The sequence below is a fragment of the Molossus molossus genome, unplaced genomic scaffold (genome assembly GCF_014108415.1).
Source record: "Molossus molossus isolate mMolMol1 unplaced genomic scaffold, mMolMol1.p scaffold_m16_p_4, whole genome shotgun sequence".
Lineage (NCBI taxonomy): Eukaryota > Metazoa > Chordata > Mammalia > Chiroptera > Molossidae > Molossus > Molossus molossus.
This window is the reverse complement of record NW_023425377.1, coordinates 74,321,437-74,336,239: the sequence shown is the minus strand read 5'-3', so window position 1 is coordinate 74,336,239 and position 14,803 is coordinate 74,321,437. Positions and strand designations below refer to the sequence as shown.

Below are 14,803 nucleotides of genomic sequence, written 5' to 3'. Positions count from 1 at the left end.
ATTTTTTTATTTTTGTCTTCACCTGAGGACATTTTTCCATTTTTTTTTTTTGTTCAGATAGAGTGGTAGGGAGAGAGAGGAAGAGAAAGGGAGAGAGAGAGAGAGAGCAAAACATCAATCGTCCACCTCCCAAATGCCCTGCCCCACACACCAGGGATCGAGCTGGGCATGTGCAGAGGATGACACAAAAGCAATCGAGCCACACTGGCTAGGACCAGAAACTGTTCTGATTGAAGGAGACTGAAAGATAACTGAATGCAACAAGTGGTCTGGGATTTTCTTCTGTTATAGACGTCAGTAAAGAGTGAAATCTAATTAAGGTTTGGAGATTTCCTGATTTTGATAATTTTACTGAGGTTACATAATGCCTTGTTCTTAGGAAACAAAGTATTTAGGTGGCTGTATGGATGGATGAATGATAGATAGATAGATAGATAGATAGATAGATAGATAGATAGATAGATTGATTTAGGTAGGTGGATGGATGGATGGACAGGCAGACAGAAAGACAGGAGCCCGTATACTAATAAGTAAGCATCTGTCCTTCTTACCCAGGATCAATTTCCTCTGAAATCTTTTTTTTTTCTTTCTTTATTGATTTTAGAGAGAGAGGAAGGGAGAGGGAGAGAGACAGAAACATTGATGAGAAAGAACATCGATTGGACACTTCCTGCATGCCCCCCACTGGGGATTGGGCCCACAACCTGGGCATGTGCCCTGACTGGGAATCGAACCTCGAACGGTGACCGCTTGGTGCATGAGTCGATGTTCAACCACTGGGCCACACTGGCCTGGCCCTTTTTTTTTAAATCCTCACCTGAGGATATTTTTCCATTCATCCTCATAGTGGGAGGGAGGGAGGGAGAGAGAGAGAAACACCAATGTGAGAGAGACACACTGACTGGCCTCCTCCCACACAACCGGACCAGGGCCAGGGCTCAAACCTGCAACCCAGGTACATGCCCTTGGCCTGAATCAAACCCTCAACTCTTTGGTCCTTGGGCCAATGCTCTAACCACTGCTCAGTGGCCAGGGTTCCTCTGAAATCCTTTTATATGAGAAATCCATTCTTTATTTTTTTCCCCCTAAACCTCAGAGTCCATTTATTTGATGTGTGGAAGAAGTCTCTAGACAAGGGTCAGGCATGCATTTCTCTTTCTTTTTTTTTTTTTTTATCCTCACCCGAGGACATTTTTCCATTTTTTGTTCAGATAGAGCGTGAGGGAGAGAGGAAGAGAGAGAGAGAGAAACATCGATGTGAAGGGACACATCGAGTGGCTGCCACCCGCACAACCAACCAGGGCCGGGGACAAACTGCAACCAAGGTACGTGCCCTTAGCAGGAACCGAACCCGGGTCTCTCTGTACCGCAGGTGACGCTCCAACCGCTGAGCCAAACCGGCCAGGGTGCATTTCTTTTCTTAAGTTACTAATACTTTGTGTTTTCTGTCATTTGCAGCTGAGCCTAATCTTGATATCATTATTATTATTATTTTTTATTCCTCACCCAAGGATATTTTTCCATCCATATCAGATAGAGTGGGAGGGAGGGGGAGAGAAAGAGAGAGAGAGAGAGAGAGAGAGAGAGAGAGAGAGAGAGAGGCAGAGAGAAACATCGATGTGATAGAGCCACGTTGACTGGTTGCCTCCCACACTACCCCAACCAGGGCTGGGGATGAACCTCAACCGATATACGTGCCCTTGACCAGAATCGAACCCTTGACTCATTGGTCCAAGTGCTGACACTCTAACCATTGAGCAAGACCGGCCAGGGCTAATTTTTGGAATTAAAAGAAAATAATTATATCAACGCCCTGGCCAGTTTGGCTCTATGGTTAAAGCATTGGCTTGTGGACCAATGAATCTTGGGTTCGATTCCGTTTAAGGGCATGTACCTCAGTTGTGGTTTATCCCTGGCCCTGGTTGGGGTCGTATGGGAAGCAACCAGTCGATGAGGCTCTATCACATTGATGTTTCTCTCTCTCTCCCTCTCTCTCACTCCATCCCACTCTATCTGAACAGAAATGGAAAAAATATCCTCAGGTAAGGATTTTTTTTTGGGGGGGGGGTACGTGACCCTACCGGAAATCGAACCCGGGACTCTTTGGTCCGCAGGCCGACGCTCAAACCTCTGAGCCAAACGGGCCAGGGCTCAGGTGAGGATTTTTAAAAATTCCAAAAATTATGGAGTGACATGTGGAAGCTACCGTGTCATTCATAATAATGATGATAGTGAGACATATGTATTTTTATTGAATTGTGGCATAATGCCAAGAGAGTTCAGCTGCACAGAGGCTGCAGAAACCAGAGATGCAAAATGTAGAATTGTTAATGGCCACATGTGACTATTTACATTTAAATTAATTAAAGTTGAAATTTAGTTCCTGCAACCCTGACTGGTGTGGCTCAGGTGGTTGAGGATCTTCCAGTGCTTGATTCTGGTCAGGGCACATGCCTGGGTTTCGGGTTTCAGGCTTGATCCCCAGTAGGGGGTGTGCAGGAGGCAGCTGATCAATGTTAAACTCTCATGTTGATGTTTCTCTCTCTCCTTCTCCCTTCCTCTCTCTCAAAAAAGTCAATAAAAACATTTTTTAAAATTTAGTTCCTGCATCACACTAGCCAAATTTCAAGTGCTAAATAGCTCACAAGTAGGCCGGGCAGATATGGCATTGTTTCATCAGTGCAGAAAGTTCTATTGAGATTATGGAGTCTAGAACTTTCTTTGATTATGGTCCCAAGACAATGCCAGGAGCTCTTTGATACAAAACATGCATTGCTGGGGTCACTCAAGACCTACTCAATCAGAATCTCTCACTGCAGAAGCTAAGAATCTGCATTTTAACAGGTTCTTCCAGATTATTCTAATGCTTCCTAATATCCAACACCTCATTGGAGGGAAAGGAGGTGGAGGTCATCTTGCACCCCTGTAGGTTGGTCTCTTCCATTCTAGGCTTCAAGATTTAAGAGATAATCAGTAAAGTAGATCTTCAGAACAAGATACTGAGGAAGACCAGATGCGTTTGTGATCTTCAGTCAAGAATTGCCTGGGCCTGGCTGGTTTGGCCCTGTAGTTAGGGTGTCAACCTGTGGACCAATGACTCGCAGGTTCGATTCTGGTCAAGGGCACGTACCTCAGTTGTGGTTCATCCCTGGCCCTAGTCAGGGTCGTGAGAGAGGCAACCACTCTATGTGTCCCTCTCATGTCGATGTTTCTCTCTCTCCCACGCTCCCACTCTGTCTGAAGATAAATAGAAAAATGTCCTCGGGTAAGGATTTAAAAAAAAAAAAGAACTGGCTGGGTTCAAATTCCGACAGTTCCACTCACATGCTACATGACTTTGGGCAGTTCACTTGAATTTTCTGTGCCTTAGTTTCCTTGCCTGTTAGAGTGCTGCTGATAGTGGCTACTCTACAGAGTACCCCAAAACTGTTGCTTCCACAATTTTATTTGTTCCTTAATCCTTACCTGAGGATATTTTTCTATTTATCTTCAGATAGAGTGAGAGGGAGGGAGAGAGAGAAACATCAATGTGAGAGGGATACATCGACTGGTTGCCTCCCACAGGACCCCAACCAGGGCCTGGGATGAACAACTGAGGTATGTGCCCTCGACTGAATAGAACCTGTGACTCAAAAAAAAAAAAAAAAAAAAAAAAAGAACCTGTGACTCATTGGTCCTCACGCTGATGCTCTAACCATTGAGCAAAACTGGCCTGGGCCACTATTTTATTTTCTTCAGAACACTTGACACTTACTGAAATGACCATCATTTGCTTTTGTTTTCATTCATTTCATAAACATTTATTGAGCACCTACTGTGTGCTAGTCATCATTCCGGAACCAAGCAGTGAAGACAGACACTAATCCCTGTTGTCATACAACTAGCATTCTAAAGGGGGGAATAGAAAATAAACAGGATGAGCCTTGACGGTTGTGGCTCAGTGGTTGAGCATCGACCTATACACCAAGAGGTCGCTGGTTGGATTCCTAGTGAGGGAACATGCAAGTTGTGGGCTCGATCCCTAGTAGGGGGCATGCAGGGAGCCGCCGATGGATGTTGACGCTTCTCTCTCTTGTTGATGTTTCTTTTTTTTTTTTTATCCTCACCCGAGGGCATTTTTCCATTTTTTGTTCAGGTAGAGCGGGAGGGAGAGAGAGGAACAGAGAGAGAGAGAGGAACATCGACGTGAAAGGGACACATCGAGTGGCTGCCACCCTCACGACCGACCAGGGCCAGGGATAAACTGCAACCGAGGTACGTGCCCTTAGCGGGAACTGAACCTGGGTCTCTCTGGACCGCAGGCCGATGCTCTAACCGCTGAGCCAAACCGGCCAGGGCTTTTTTTTTTTTTTTCTTTATTGATTTTAGAGAGAGAGGAAGGAAGAAGGAGAGAGAGACAGAAACATCAATGAGAGAGAACATCAGTTGGCCGCCTTCTGCACGCCCCCTACTGGAGATTTGGCCCACAACCTGGGCATGTGTCCTGACTGGGAATCAAACCAGCGACCTCTTGGTGCATGGGTCGGCACTCAACCACTGAGCCACACCAGCCAGGCCCATTGATGTTTCTATCTCCTTCTCCCTTCCTCTCTCTCTAAAAAATCAATGAAAACCATTTTTTAAAAAACAGAGCCCTGGCCGGTTTGGCTCAGTGGTTAGAGTGTTGGCCTGCGGACCAATGAGTGACAGGTTCGATTCCAGTCAAGGGCAGGTACCTTGGTTGTGGTTCATCCCTGACCCTGGTCAGGTCACGCAGGAGGCAACTAGTTGATGTGTCCCTCTCACACCGATGTCTCTCTCTCTCCCTCACACTCTATCTGATAACAGATAGAAAAATATCCTTGGGTGAGGAATAAAAAGAAAGAAAGAAAGAAAAAGAAACAGGATGAAGCAAAATGTGTTCCATGTTAGAGAGGCAGATAGGAAAAGAAACTCATACATGGTGAGTCACCCAGGGTGTGATATTTGAATACAGATCTGAAGTAGGAGAGAAGAGTCACAAGGATGTCTGGGGTAAGGTCATTCCAGGCACGGGAACAGCAGGTGCAAAGGCCCTGTGGTGGGAACATGCCAAGTGCTATCTAACGTGCTAAAGACATATTGGTGAATAAGACAGATGCAATCCTATCTTCAAGGTTCTCATATTTTAATGGGGGAAGATAAACTGTTATATAATACACTGCCAGGTGGTAAGCAGGCAAGGCACTAGACTGAGAGGGAAGGTGGTCAGGGCAAGTTTCTACAAGGAGGTGGCATCTGAGCAAAGGCCTGAAGGAGGAGACAGAGGAAGCACGTGAATATTTGGGGAAAATTTATTGATTCTTGCCTGGCCTATGACTCTTCCTCCCAATCTCAACTAGAGCTCAGGTTTCCAAATAGAAGTTGTTTCTTCACTATTGGGGGAAGGGGAATTCCAGTGGGGGTACAGGCCTTTCAGCCTCTGGCTGCTGCCTGCCTCATTCCTCTCCCACGAGTTGCCCTAGTATTTGTGCTAGTGTTGCTGGGTGAGGCTTCAGCTTGGGCTCTGTGTTCCTAATGAAAGCTCAGATCTTCAAAGGAGCTACTGGGCCCTGTGCCTGTGGGCAAAGGGATGGGGTGTCAGCCTGGTGCTGAGCTAGGTACCCACCCCCCAGCTGTGTTCCTGGCTTCTCCTGGTTCCAGCTGGGGCTGCCTGGGGCTGGCAGCCCACATTTCCATGGCAAAGAGGGGGCTGAGGATCCTTTCTCTGGTTCAGTAGTAGAGCTGGCAGGATATCAAGTCAGCCCACTGGAGTTCAAATCCAGACAGGTGCTGTCCCAACTGGCTGTGTGACCCTGAGCAGCTCACTTAACTTCTCTGAACCCACATCTCCATAAAAGGAGTTTATAGTAACTCCCACCACCTCCTGAAGATTCGTCTTTGTGTCTGAAAAGTGTTTGGTCAGCTATTTTTCTGGGGACTACTGAGCTCTGGAGGGCCATGTGGGCCCAAGGGCCCCAAGATCATCTATACAACTCCCAGGGAGGGACACATAGTTGGGATGGAAAAAGGGGCCCCCACCACCCAACAGATATTTCTTTGAAGGAAAGGAGGAAGGTCCCATACAGCTGTCTTGGGCAAATGTCAGTATTGACTCCGTTTTCTGAAAAGCCAATGCAATTCTGGTCTGGGCAGGACTGGGAGAGGGCGCAGAATGGGAAGGTTGACAAAGGGTGGTGAGTTGCCTGGGCAGCAGCCATCCTCCCCCATCCCATCCACCCCCAGCCACAGAGTTCTAATGGGGGAACTACCACCTTAAACTTGAAAAGACAACAGGCATCAGAAAGAGAAATTGAACCGTTTATTGGCCTGGGCCTGGTCTCAGACATGGGGTTGGGTGGCATCTGGGGAGCTGAATGAGGGGAGATAAGCCCCCAACTGGCTCCTTGCCCCCAAAGACCCTCCCAGCCTTTGCATTCACAAGAAACTATTTTGAGGCTTGTGGTTTCCTTCCCCAAGGTGAGCTGTAGCCCAGCTCTCAAGTGGGGAAATGAGCCAGCAATTATGAAGGGGTCTGTGTGGGGCTAGACCCCTCTTTGGCAGTTTCAACACAGACATAAGAAGAATAGCATCCATCCAGTCACATACATCATATATGCACACACACGACAGACACACATAAATATACATTTGTACCGCAATGACCCTTCTGTCTATCCACAGGATTTGGCAAAGTCCTTCTGGGGCAGGTTGAGGGAGAGTCCCCACAAATGTCCTAGGCACCCCCACTCCCTGCTCCGTTCAATACAACTTGAAAGGAGGCACGGTGGATTCAAGGCTGTCCTGCCTTAGGAGAGCTGGTACCTCAGCTGGGGCCGGAGGTGGGAGTAGCCTGGTGGCGGTTGTATTTTGGCGGGGGTAGAAGGGTCCTGGGCTGGCAGCTTCCCCAGAACTTTCTCAAGTTCCATGCTGTGCCACTGAGAGACCCAGAGCCCTCCTCATCTCCCCAAACAGGTTTTTCTAGCCTTTGGTGATTTCTCTGTGCCCCAAATAGTGCAAGTGGCCAATGAGTTCTAAGAATGGGGTTCAGGCCCCCCCATGCAGCCCATGATTTCCTGGCATCTCATGGAGTAAGAGAAAAGGGAAGAAGTGGTCAAAGTGCCAGCTGGTGAAATTTGGGGAAGCTGTGGATTTGCATCCGGGGAACTGTTAGCTGGGGCTGACCCAATGGTCTGGGAAGAGGCCTCCAGTCCCTTGGGACAGTGGTTCCAGGGTAGTAGCCTGAGGTTGCCAGGTGACAAGGGGGGTAATTCACAGAGGAGAGTATGGCACAGGGTGAACATAAGACAGATGTGAAATGAAAACCTTTGTACCAGGTTGTAAATTGCTCCTGCCCTGAGTTTCTCTTGAGTGCCTGCCTGCTATTACCTGGGCCATTTCCAGGTCCCTCAGACCTCCCTACAATCCAGTTCTGAAGGGGTCACACCAGTCACTGCAGTGGCCTCCAGGACTCTGCTGCAGCTCTTTCTTCCAACAGGTCAGTGCCTCAGCTGGTCATCCCAGGTACAAAATATTTTCAGTATCACCCAGGTCTGTGTAGTGGACCATCTCACTTGGCAGCACCACATCTTTCTCTGAGATCACCTGGCACCTTTCCATGGCCTGGTTGTTAGCCCTCAGTCATAGCCTGGTTGTCAGCACACTTGTCTCTCAAACCACTGTGTTGCCCTCCAGAATCGTGGGTGACGTGGGCATGTGGGTGCCCCTCTCCAGTGAGCTAGAGCTTCGGAGGGGCAGGAGGCGGTGGTGCGGGGTGCCAACCCGCCGTCCTTGTACCCCTGCCACTTCTCGACAGCACTGCAGCGGCCGAAGTACCTCCCGCCGCAGGTCCCGGCTGCGCCACGTGTAGATTACAGGGTTGAGCAGTGAGTTGAGGGTGGCGAAAGCAAAAAAATAGTGGGCCTTGTAGAGAATAGGGCAGGAGCGCACAGGACAGGCATAGTCCAGGAGGAGGATGCTAAAGGCAGGCAGCCAGCAAACAATGAAGACCCCTAGCACGATGGTGACTGTCTTGAGCAGGGCCAGCGTCTGTGGGCCAGCCACATCAGCATGACTGGAGCGGACCACGCAGTAGATGCGAACATACAGAGCTACAATGGCCAATAAGATGACAGAGAAAATGGTTACCACACAGAGCACGTAGTGCTTGGTGTACAGCGGCAGAACGGTGGAACAGGTCTCGAGATGGCCCAGGCAGTTCCAGCCAAGGATGGGCAGGCCACCAAGAGCCAGTGAGATGAGCCATGAGGCCCCAATAAGCAGCAACATGCGGCAGCTCTTGTCACTGCCATAGAGCTTGACCTTGGCAATGGCCACGTGCCGCTCAATGGCGATGGCCAGGAGGCTGAAGACAGAGGCGGAGAGGGTGATGAAAGCTGAGCCCTCACGGGCAAACCACTGCACAGGTGTCAGCTGCAGTGTGACAGAGCCTGAAAGCAAGGTATTGGCTATAAAGGCCACGCCTGCCAGCAGGTCCGAGGCGGCCAGGTTGCCCAGGAACAGGTACATGGCTGAGTGGAACTTGCTGTTTCGAGCAACTGCGACGAGCACCAGCAGGTTCTCTACCACGATGGCACAGCACAGGATGATGATGAGGGCTGAGGCCACCTGGCGGGAGAGTGTGTCCTGTATGTCTAGTGTCTCCTTGGTGTAATTATAGTGCTCCTGGACCTTGGTGGGGCTTAGGTACTCCGAGTACAGGCTGCCCATGGTGGGGCTCAGTGGCTGGCTGGGGCCATGAAGCTGTCAGAGCTGCAGAGAGAAGAGACAGACAGGTCAGTGCTGTGGCTGCTGCCTAGGCTCTAACTTTGAATATCTATGGGTCAAGTCCCAGGGCCATCACTCCTCATTGAGTGGCCACATGAAGTCAGAATTATCATGATCCCTGCTGTACAGATGGGAAACTCAGAGAAGTCAACTAGCTAGTAAGTGGCAGAGCCAAAGAGACTCGCTCCAAAGCCTCTATAACCTTTAGGCTACACTGTCTCTCAGAAACTCCCCAAATGGCATGAAGCACACAAAGTGGACTTCAGAAGCATTGCTCACCTACCCAGAGGGTGAGCTGTGGGCAGGAACTGGAGGGCTGGCTTGCCTCTTTTCCCAAATACATTGAAGCCTTGGGCCTTGTGCCACCTGCCAACCTGGGTCAGAGAGATGCTTGCTACTGATAGCACCATACCCTGCTCATTACCACCTACTGCCCTAGATTTCAGGCTAGGTGTAAACCTTGAGGCTATAGGTGCTCCCAAGGTCTTGAGGAGAAACCAGGGCGGCGCTGAAGTTCCAGCATCCCAGAAGTCACATCATCTTAAACATAGACCTTGAAGACAATCTAGGGTTCAACTCCACTCTTCTGACATGTGGGATCTTGGGCAAGTCAATTGACAAGTATCCTCAATGTCCTCAACTGTGCAATGGGGAGAAGAAAGCCCACTTCATAGGGGTGATAGAAAAATCCTGTCGCCTGGCCAGTGTGGCTCAGTGGTTGAGCATCGACCCATGCACTAAGAGGTCGCCAGTTTGATTCCCAGTCAGGGCACATGGCCAGGTTGTGGGCCAGGTCCCCAGTGGGGGATGTGCAGGAGACGGCCAATTGATATTTCTCCCATCGATGTTTCTGTCTCCCTCTCTCCCTCTTCTTTCCTCGCTCTCCCTAAAATCAATAAAGAAAAAAAAATTAAAAAGGAAAATCCTTTTGAATGATGCACTAGGTACCCTTAGCACATAGCAAGCACTAAATAAATATTATTAGCTCCCTTCTTCCTGCTAGAGTCTACTGGGGACTAGATCCCCTCCACCCAGTCTTTTGGGAGATGTTGATTGAGCCAGCCAGGCAAGATTCCCAACAGCCTGTTCTCATCAGCACCATCTAGCCCTGCCCTTGGACAGAGGGTCCAGAGGGATAGGCAGGGTGCTGGCACCCCCTTCCCCCAGGCAGGATGAAATCCAGATGTGAGGCCCCTGTAACAAACAGGGTGGAGTCCTTGCTCCCCAGTCACATCCGCTGTGAGGAAGGCTGGGAGGTGGTAATGGGATAGGAGAGACACAGGAGACCAGTCTGGGAGGTCCTGGCTGGGAGGATGGGGCAGCTGTGCTGAAGACATGTGAGAGGTGAGGGGGCGTGCAGCCTGGCAGAGAGGGGGGATAGTATCTGTTTCCATGAAAGCCTGAGTCACCCCCTTCTCAAGGAAAACCAATCCGTGGGGGAGGGGGCGGGAAGAGGCACAGAGAGGATGCCTGGCAGACATCATGGCCTCCCTCACAGCTTGAGGGGGAGGTATCTCAGAGGAGCTGGTGCAGTGTCTGCCTTTCATGAGGGGAGCCATTTGCTAAATGGGGGTGGGGGATGGGACACAGGAAGAGCCCTCCCCAGGTCCCTGGAAACATGTCTGACAAGGCCTGGCAAGGACCACATGTGCATCAGGAGCCACCTTTCAGAAAAGGCTGGTTAGGCCAGTTCCTAGTGAGCCTGGGAGTGATGGGGAACTTCCGGGTCGCTCAGCCATCTCCTCCCGTCGCCCCCTCAGAGTGCCCTGGACCTTGACCTGACAGAGAAGCAGCTGCTCCCCTTGGGCAAAAGGACATCCGTCCTAGTTTGGGAACAGAGAAGGGTTTGTGTGCATCCCCAGGGGCTGCTGCCCTGCCCAGATCTCCACACAGAGGCCCCTTGTTCCTGTGCAGGACAGTGCCTCTGGCGCTGCAGCAGACCAGGAGCTGGGTTGGCGCTACCAGATGCTCGGTCTGTGGGGCCAGAAACAGCCTGCACCCTAACTGGCTTATTTTCAATTCCAAGGCATGAGCTATTCGCTAATTGGCCTGAGCTGTCCATTACTGGCATCTGATTGGCCCAGTTGGGAGCACTCTACTCCCAGTTGGGAGATACCACTACTGATCTGGTCCTTTCCAGAAGGCTTGAGCTTACTTCTTTCCAAGGAGAATTAAAACTGTGTGAATGTCCCTGAGGAGAGTTTGAACTGCAGTCTGACCGCCAGGTCACCCTGACCAGACGCCCCCACGCTGCCCTGGCCTACTGGGCCCCTCCTGGGATTTATAACTGACAATCAAGGACCCATCACTAGCCTGGGAAGCGCCCTTGCTATTGCAGCCAGAAGGCCAGGGCGTGTACCCTGGCCGCCCCCCTCCTTCCCTGAAGTGAGGCCACCACTCTCTCCAGTAAGGCGGCCAAGAGAAAGATTTATAGTCACTTCCTGGAGAAATAAGAAATGGGTTCAGCCCTCAAACCCCAGGAACTCATCAAAAAGTCTGTCTTCTTCCCTGGGGGATAAGACCAGAGCACTGCACCCTCACTCTCTGTAGCCCCAGGAGGCCATAGGCATCTTCAGGAGGGGAAACTTCTCCTACTAGGAGAGCCTACACTATTTCATCTTCCTAACTAGGGTTTTGCTAAGTAAAGCAGGAGCTCAAGGCAGGTTGGTGCTTTCCAGAAAGAGGAAGCCAGCCAGAGGTTGGGACTAGCAAACACATGCCTTGCCTGCCTTTCCTCCCTGTGTCGGGTTCCCAGGCCTGGCTACACACAGGGCCTGTTTCCTGCTCACCTTCACCAAGGCAGCCCTGACTCCCTCCCAGAGGCTCAGTAGGAGGTCACTGGGCTAAAAACCAGGGAATGGCCAAGCCTGAAGTGGAGCAAGAGGGATAAGTGACAGGGTTTGGTGGGAAGGGAAGAGAAACAGATTAAGATTGCTCAGAGGGAGATTAGGAGGGAGGGAGGCAGGAGGAAGCTCAGTGGCTTCCAAGAGCCCCTCCCCCGAGTTCCACTGAGGCAGGGGCTGTGGTTTAATCCCCCCCTGCTCACTTACTGATTCCATGCCTCTTGCCCAACAGCAGCCCCCACCCTTTCTTTTGGTTTCTCTTCAGCTGTCAGGTCTCCCCCTACACGCCATTCTCCATACAGCAGCCAGAGGGAGCCTTTTCATTTAGAGCTCCAATGTCACTCAGTTCCAAATTCTTCCCTGGCTCCCCAATGCCCCAAATGCCCTGGCCTCTGTGCAGTTAGCCTCCTCCCACCCTCCCCCAGGGTCATTCCACTCCAACCAGACTGGCCTCCTACTGGCCAACTCCACCTCAGAGCCTTTGCCCCTGCTGTCCCTCCACCTGACATGCCCTTCCCCAAAATCCTTGAATGGTGTCTCCTCATCTTTCAAGTTTCAGTTTTTATTTTTATTTTTTTTATCCTCACCCGAGGACATTTTCCCATTCTTTGTTCAGGTAGAGTGGGAGGGAGAGAGAGGAACAGAGAGAGAGAGAGAAACATCGATGTAAAAGGAACACATCGAGTGGCTGCCACCCGCACAACCGACCAGGGCTGGGGACAAACTGCAACCAAGGTACGTGCCCTTAGCGGGAACCGAACCCGGGTCTCTCAGGACCGCAGGCCGACGCTCTAACCACTGAGCCAAACCGGCCAGGGCTCAAGTTTCAGTTTTAAGGTCACTTGCTCTGACCACCAGTCTATTATGGCCACCTTTCCGTCACAGCATCTTGCTTTGTTATCTTCACAGCACTAGGCAATTTTTTAAAAATCCTCACCTGGGGATATTAGGATATTTTTCCATTGCTTTTTTAGAGAGAGTGTGAGGGAGGAAGGGGGACAGAGAGAAAGAGAGACAAATCAATCGGTTGCCTCCCACATAACCCCGACAGAGGTCAGGATGGAACCTGCAACAGAGGTACATACCCTTGACCGGGAATTGAACCTGAGATTCTCTGGTCTGTAGGCCGATGCTCTAACTATTGAGCCAAACTGGTCAGGGAAGCACTTGGCAATTTTGAAAAGTATGACTGTGTAGTATTTCTGGCTTCCACAGTAGAATGTAATTGTGAGCGACCAAGTCCATTTGCAGCCCCTTTGGAATGATACCTAGCATACAGAAGGTGCTCAGAAAACATGTGGGAGGGAGGGAGGGAGGGAGGGAAGGAAGGAAGGAAGGAAGGAAGGAAGGAAGGAAGGAAGGAAGGAAGGAAGGAAGGAAGGAAGGAAGGAAGGAAGGAGCGAGCCCCAATGGGCCAGGGAGGGTAGAGGATCCCTAATCTCAGCCCAGCCCCAAACAGCAAAGGAGGCTGGTGACGCCCCTGATCTACTGGCAGTCCTCCCTGCTAGGAGAAGCCCAGGCGCCTAGAAAACAGCGACAGGACCCGCCCCCTCCCTCGGGCCACAGTCTCGGCCTCCTTATCTGGCGGTGGAATGCACGGTATCCACACTCCAGACCGCTGGGGCCGCACCTCCTCTCTCTTGCAACAACTACACGCGCGGGACCTTCACATCTACCAGTGGGGTAGAGGGACTCCTCTCCATGCCGCCAAGTGCCCTGTCTCGATATTCCCAGAGGACTCGGGGGTGATGGGGAAGATCCCAGCCTCAGCTGCACAGCCTATACTGAATCCGCGTCGCGCCACGACGGAGACCGTGGGCTCCGTGCGTAGCGCCTGGAGCATCTGACTAGAACAGAGTTGGGGGAGGGGGGTGGAAATCCCCGGGTGAGTCAGTTCGTGCGGGAGGAGGGGGCGAGGTTCTGAAGCTCTGCTGGGCCCGGGACCGAGTGGGGCCCGTGCCACGCGCGCCTGCACCCACACCCCAACCCCGGACCCCAGGGAAAGGAAGAGGCGCCGGAGCCACACAGTCACGTTCCCTTTCCTTGCAGAACAAAGCCACATCCCTGCAGGAGAACTGAAGACTATTCGAGGAAACTGAGGCAGAGAGCCAGATGTGAAAAGGGCGACTGCCCACTTCGGGGGCCCTACCCCTTGGCTTGGAAGCTTCACAGCGCGCAGCACCTTTTGCTCAGCGGGAGTCAGCCAAGAGGGGCGCCCTACCCACCTCCTACGCACTCCCCAAACTCCCGGGGCACGCTGTCCTGCCTCCCAGTCTCCAGCCAAAAGGGCTTGGATTCCGCCTTCTCGGCGCCAACTTCCTGCCGCTGGGTAAGGCGGTAAGCGCAGTCTGGGGGTTCGCGGTCGAGGCCGTGGGGGCCGCCTGGAGTCGTGGAGAGAGCACACGATGACCATTTTCTCAGTGCAGCAGAGGCACCGCGGCGCGTGCGCGTCCCGGTGCTCCCTTGACCCCCGGCCGGCCCCTCGGCCGTGCCCCCCGGCTCGAATCCCGCAACCCGAGAGGTGGGCCCGCCTTTTCTGCCTCCCCCTCGCCACGAATGCTCACCTGGCTAGGCGAGCCCGGGTCCCTGCCCTGGCCGGAGGCGGCTTTGGCGTCAGCGTTCCCGGGACCGCCGCGGCTGGGGCTGGGGCTGCCCGCCGGGCTCCACTGCGTCCCGGGGCTGGGGATTCAGACGAGGAGGGGGGCGGGGAGAGGCGCCGCCTCTGCCCCCCACTCGCCCCGCCCTCATCTCCTCCCCTTTCGGCGGCCGCAGCAATGAATTCCAGATGTGGTCTGCCGGCCCCCGCGCGCGGGCGCTGGCGGGGGTGGTGCGCTGACCCCTTTGTACGCGCCCCCGCACCCTGGCCCTGCCCCTCCCAACCCTCTCCGGTGAGAACCGGCTGGCGCACGACGTCAGACGGCCCCGTGACTTCACGTTCCCTCTGGCCAGGTGGCCTGAACCTGAAACAGCTGTCTCTAAGTACGGATATACTCTTGGCCCTTCCTTGCGACCCTGGAATTGGAGGACAGCACGGGATCCCCTTTATTTACTCAACAAGGAGACATGAAGCACCTACTATAAGCACCTAGTGTGTTCATTTAAAAAAATAATCAAGTTCCTACCACGTGCCACGCCCTATCCCAAATACAGAACCTTTTTTTTTTTTTGCCTTGATA

At 52.1% G+C, this 14,803-nt stretch overlaps 1 protein-coding gene across 2 annotated transcripts; it reads right to left on the bottom strand.

Moving 5' to 3' along the window:
- Positions 1-6,320: 6,320 nt before the first annotated feature.
- Positions 6,321-14,294, bottom strand: S1PR2 (sphingosine-1-phosphate receptor 2). Of its 2 annotated transcripts, none has more exons than XM_036241919.1 (2): positions 14,192-14,294; positions 6,321-8,769 (listed from the first exon to the last, which is right to left on the bottom strand). In XM_036241919.1, exon 2 carries the CDS (start codon positions 8,725-8,727, stop codon positions 7,669-7,671), a length of 1,059 nt encoding a protein of 352 aa, XP_036097812.1. In that variant the 5' UTR covers positions 8,728-8,769; positions 14,192-14,294; the 3' UTR covers positions 6,321-7,668. The 2 variants fall into 2 exon arrangements, with proteins under 2 accessions (XP_036097812.1, XP_036097813.1); XM_036241920.1 differs by lacking the exon at positions 14,192-14,294 and adding an exon at positions 13,853-13,955.
- Positions 14,295-14,803: the final 509 nt, after the last annotated feature.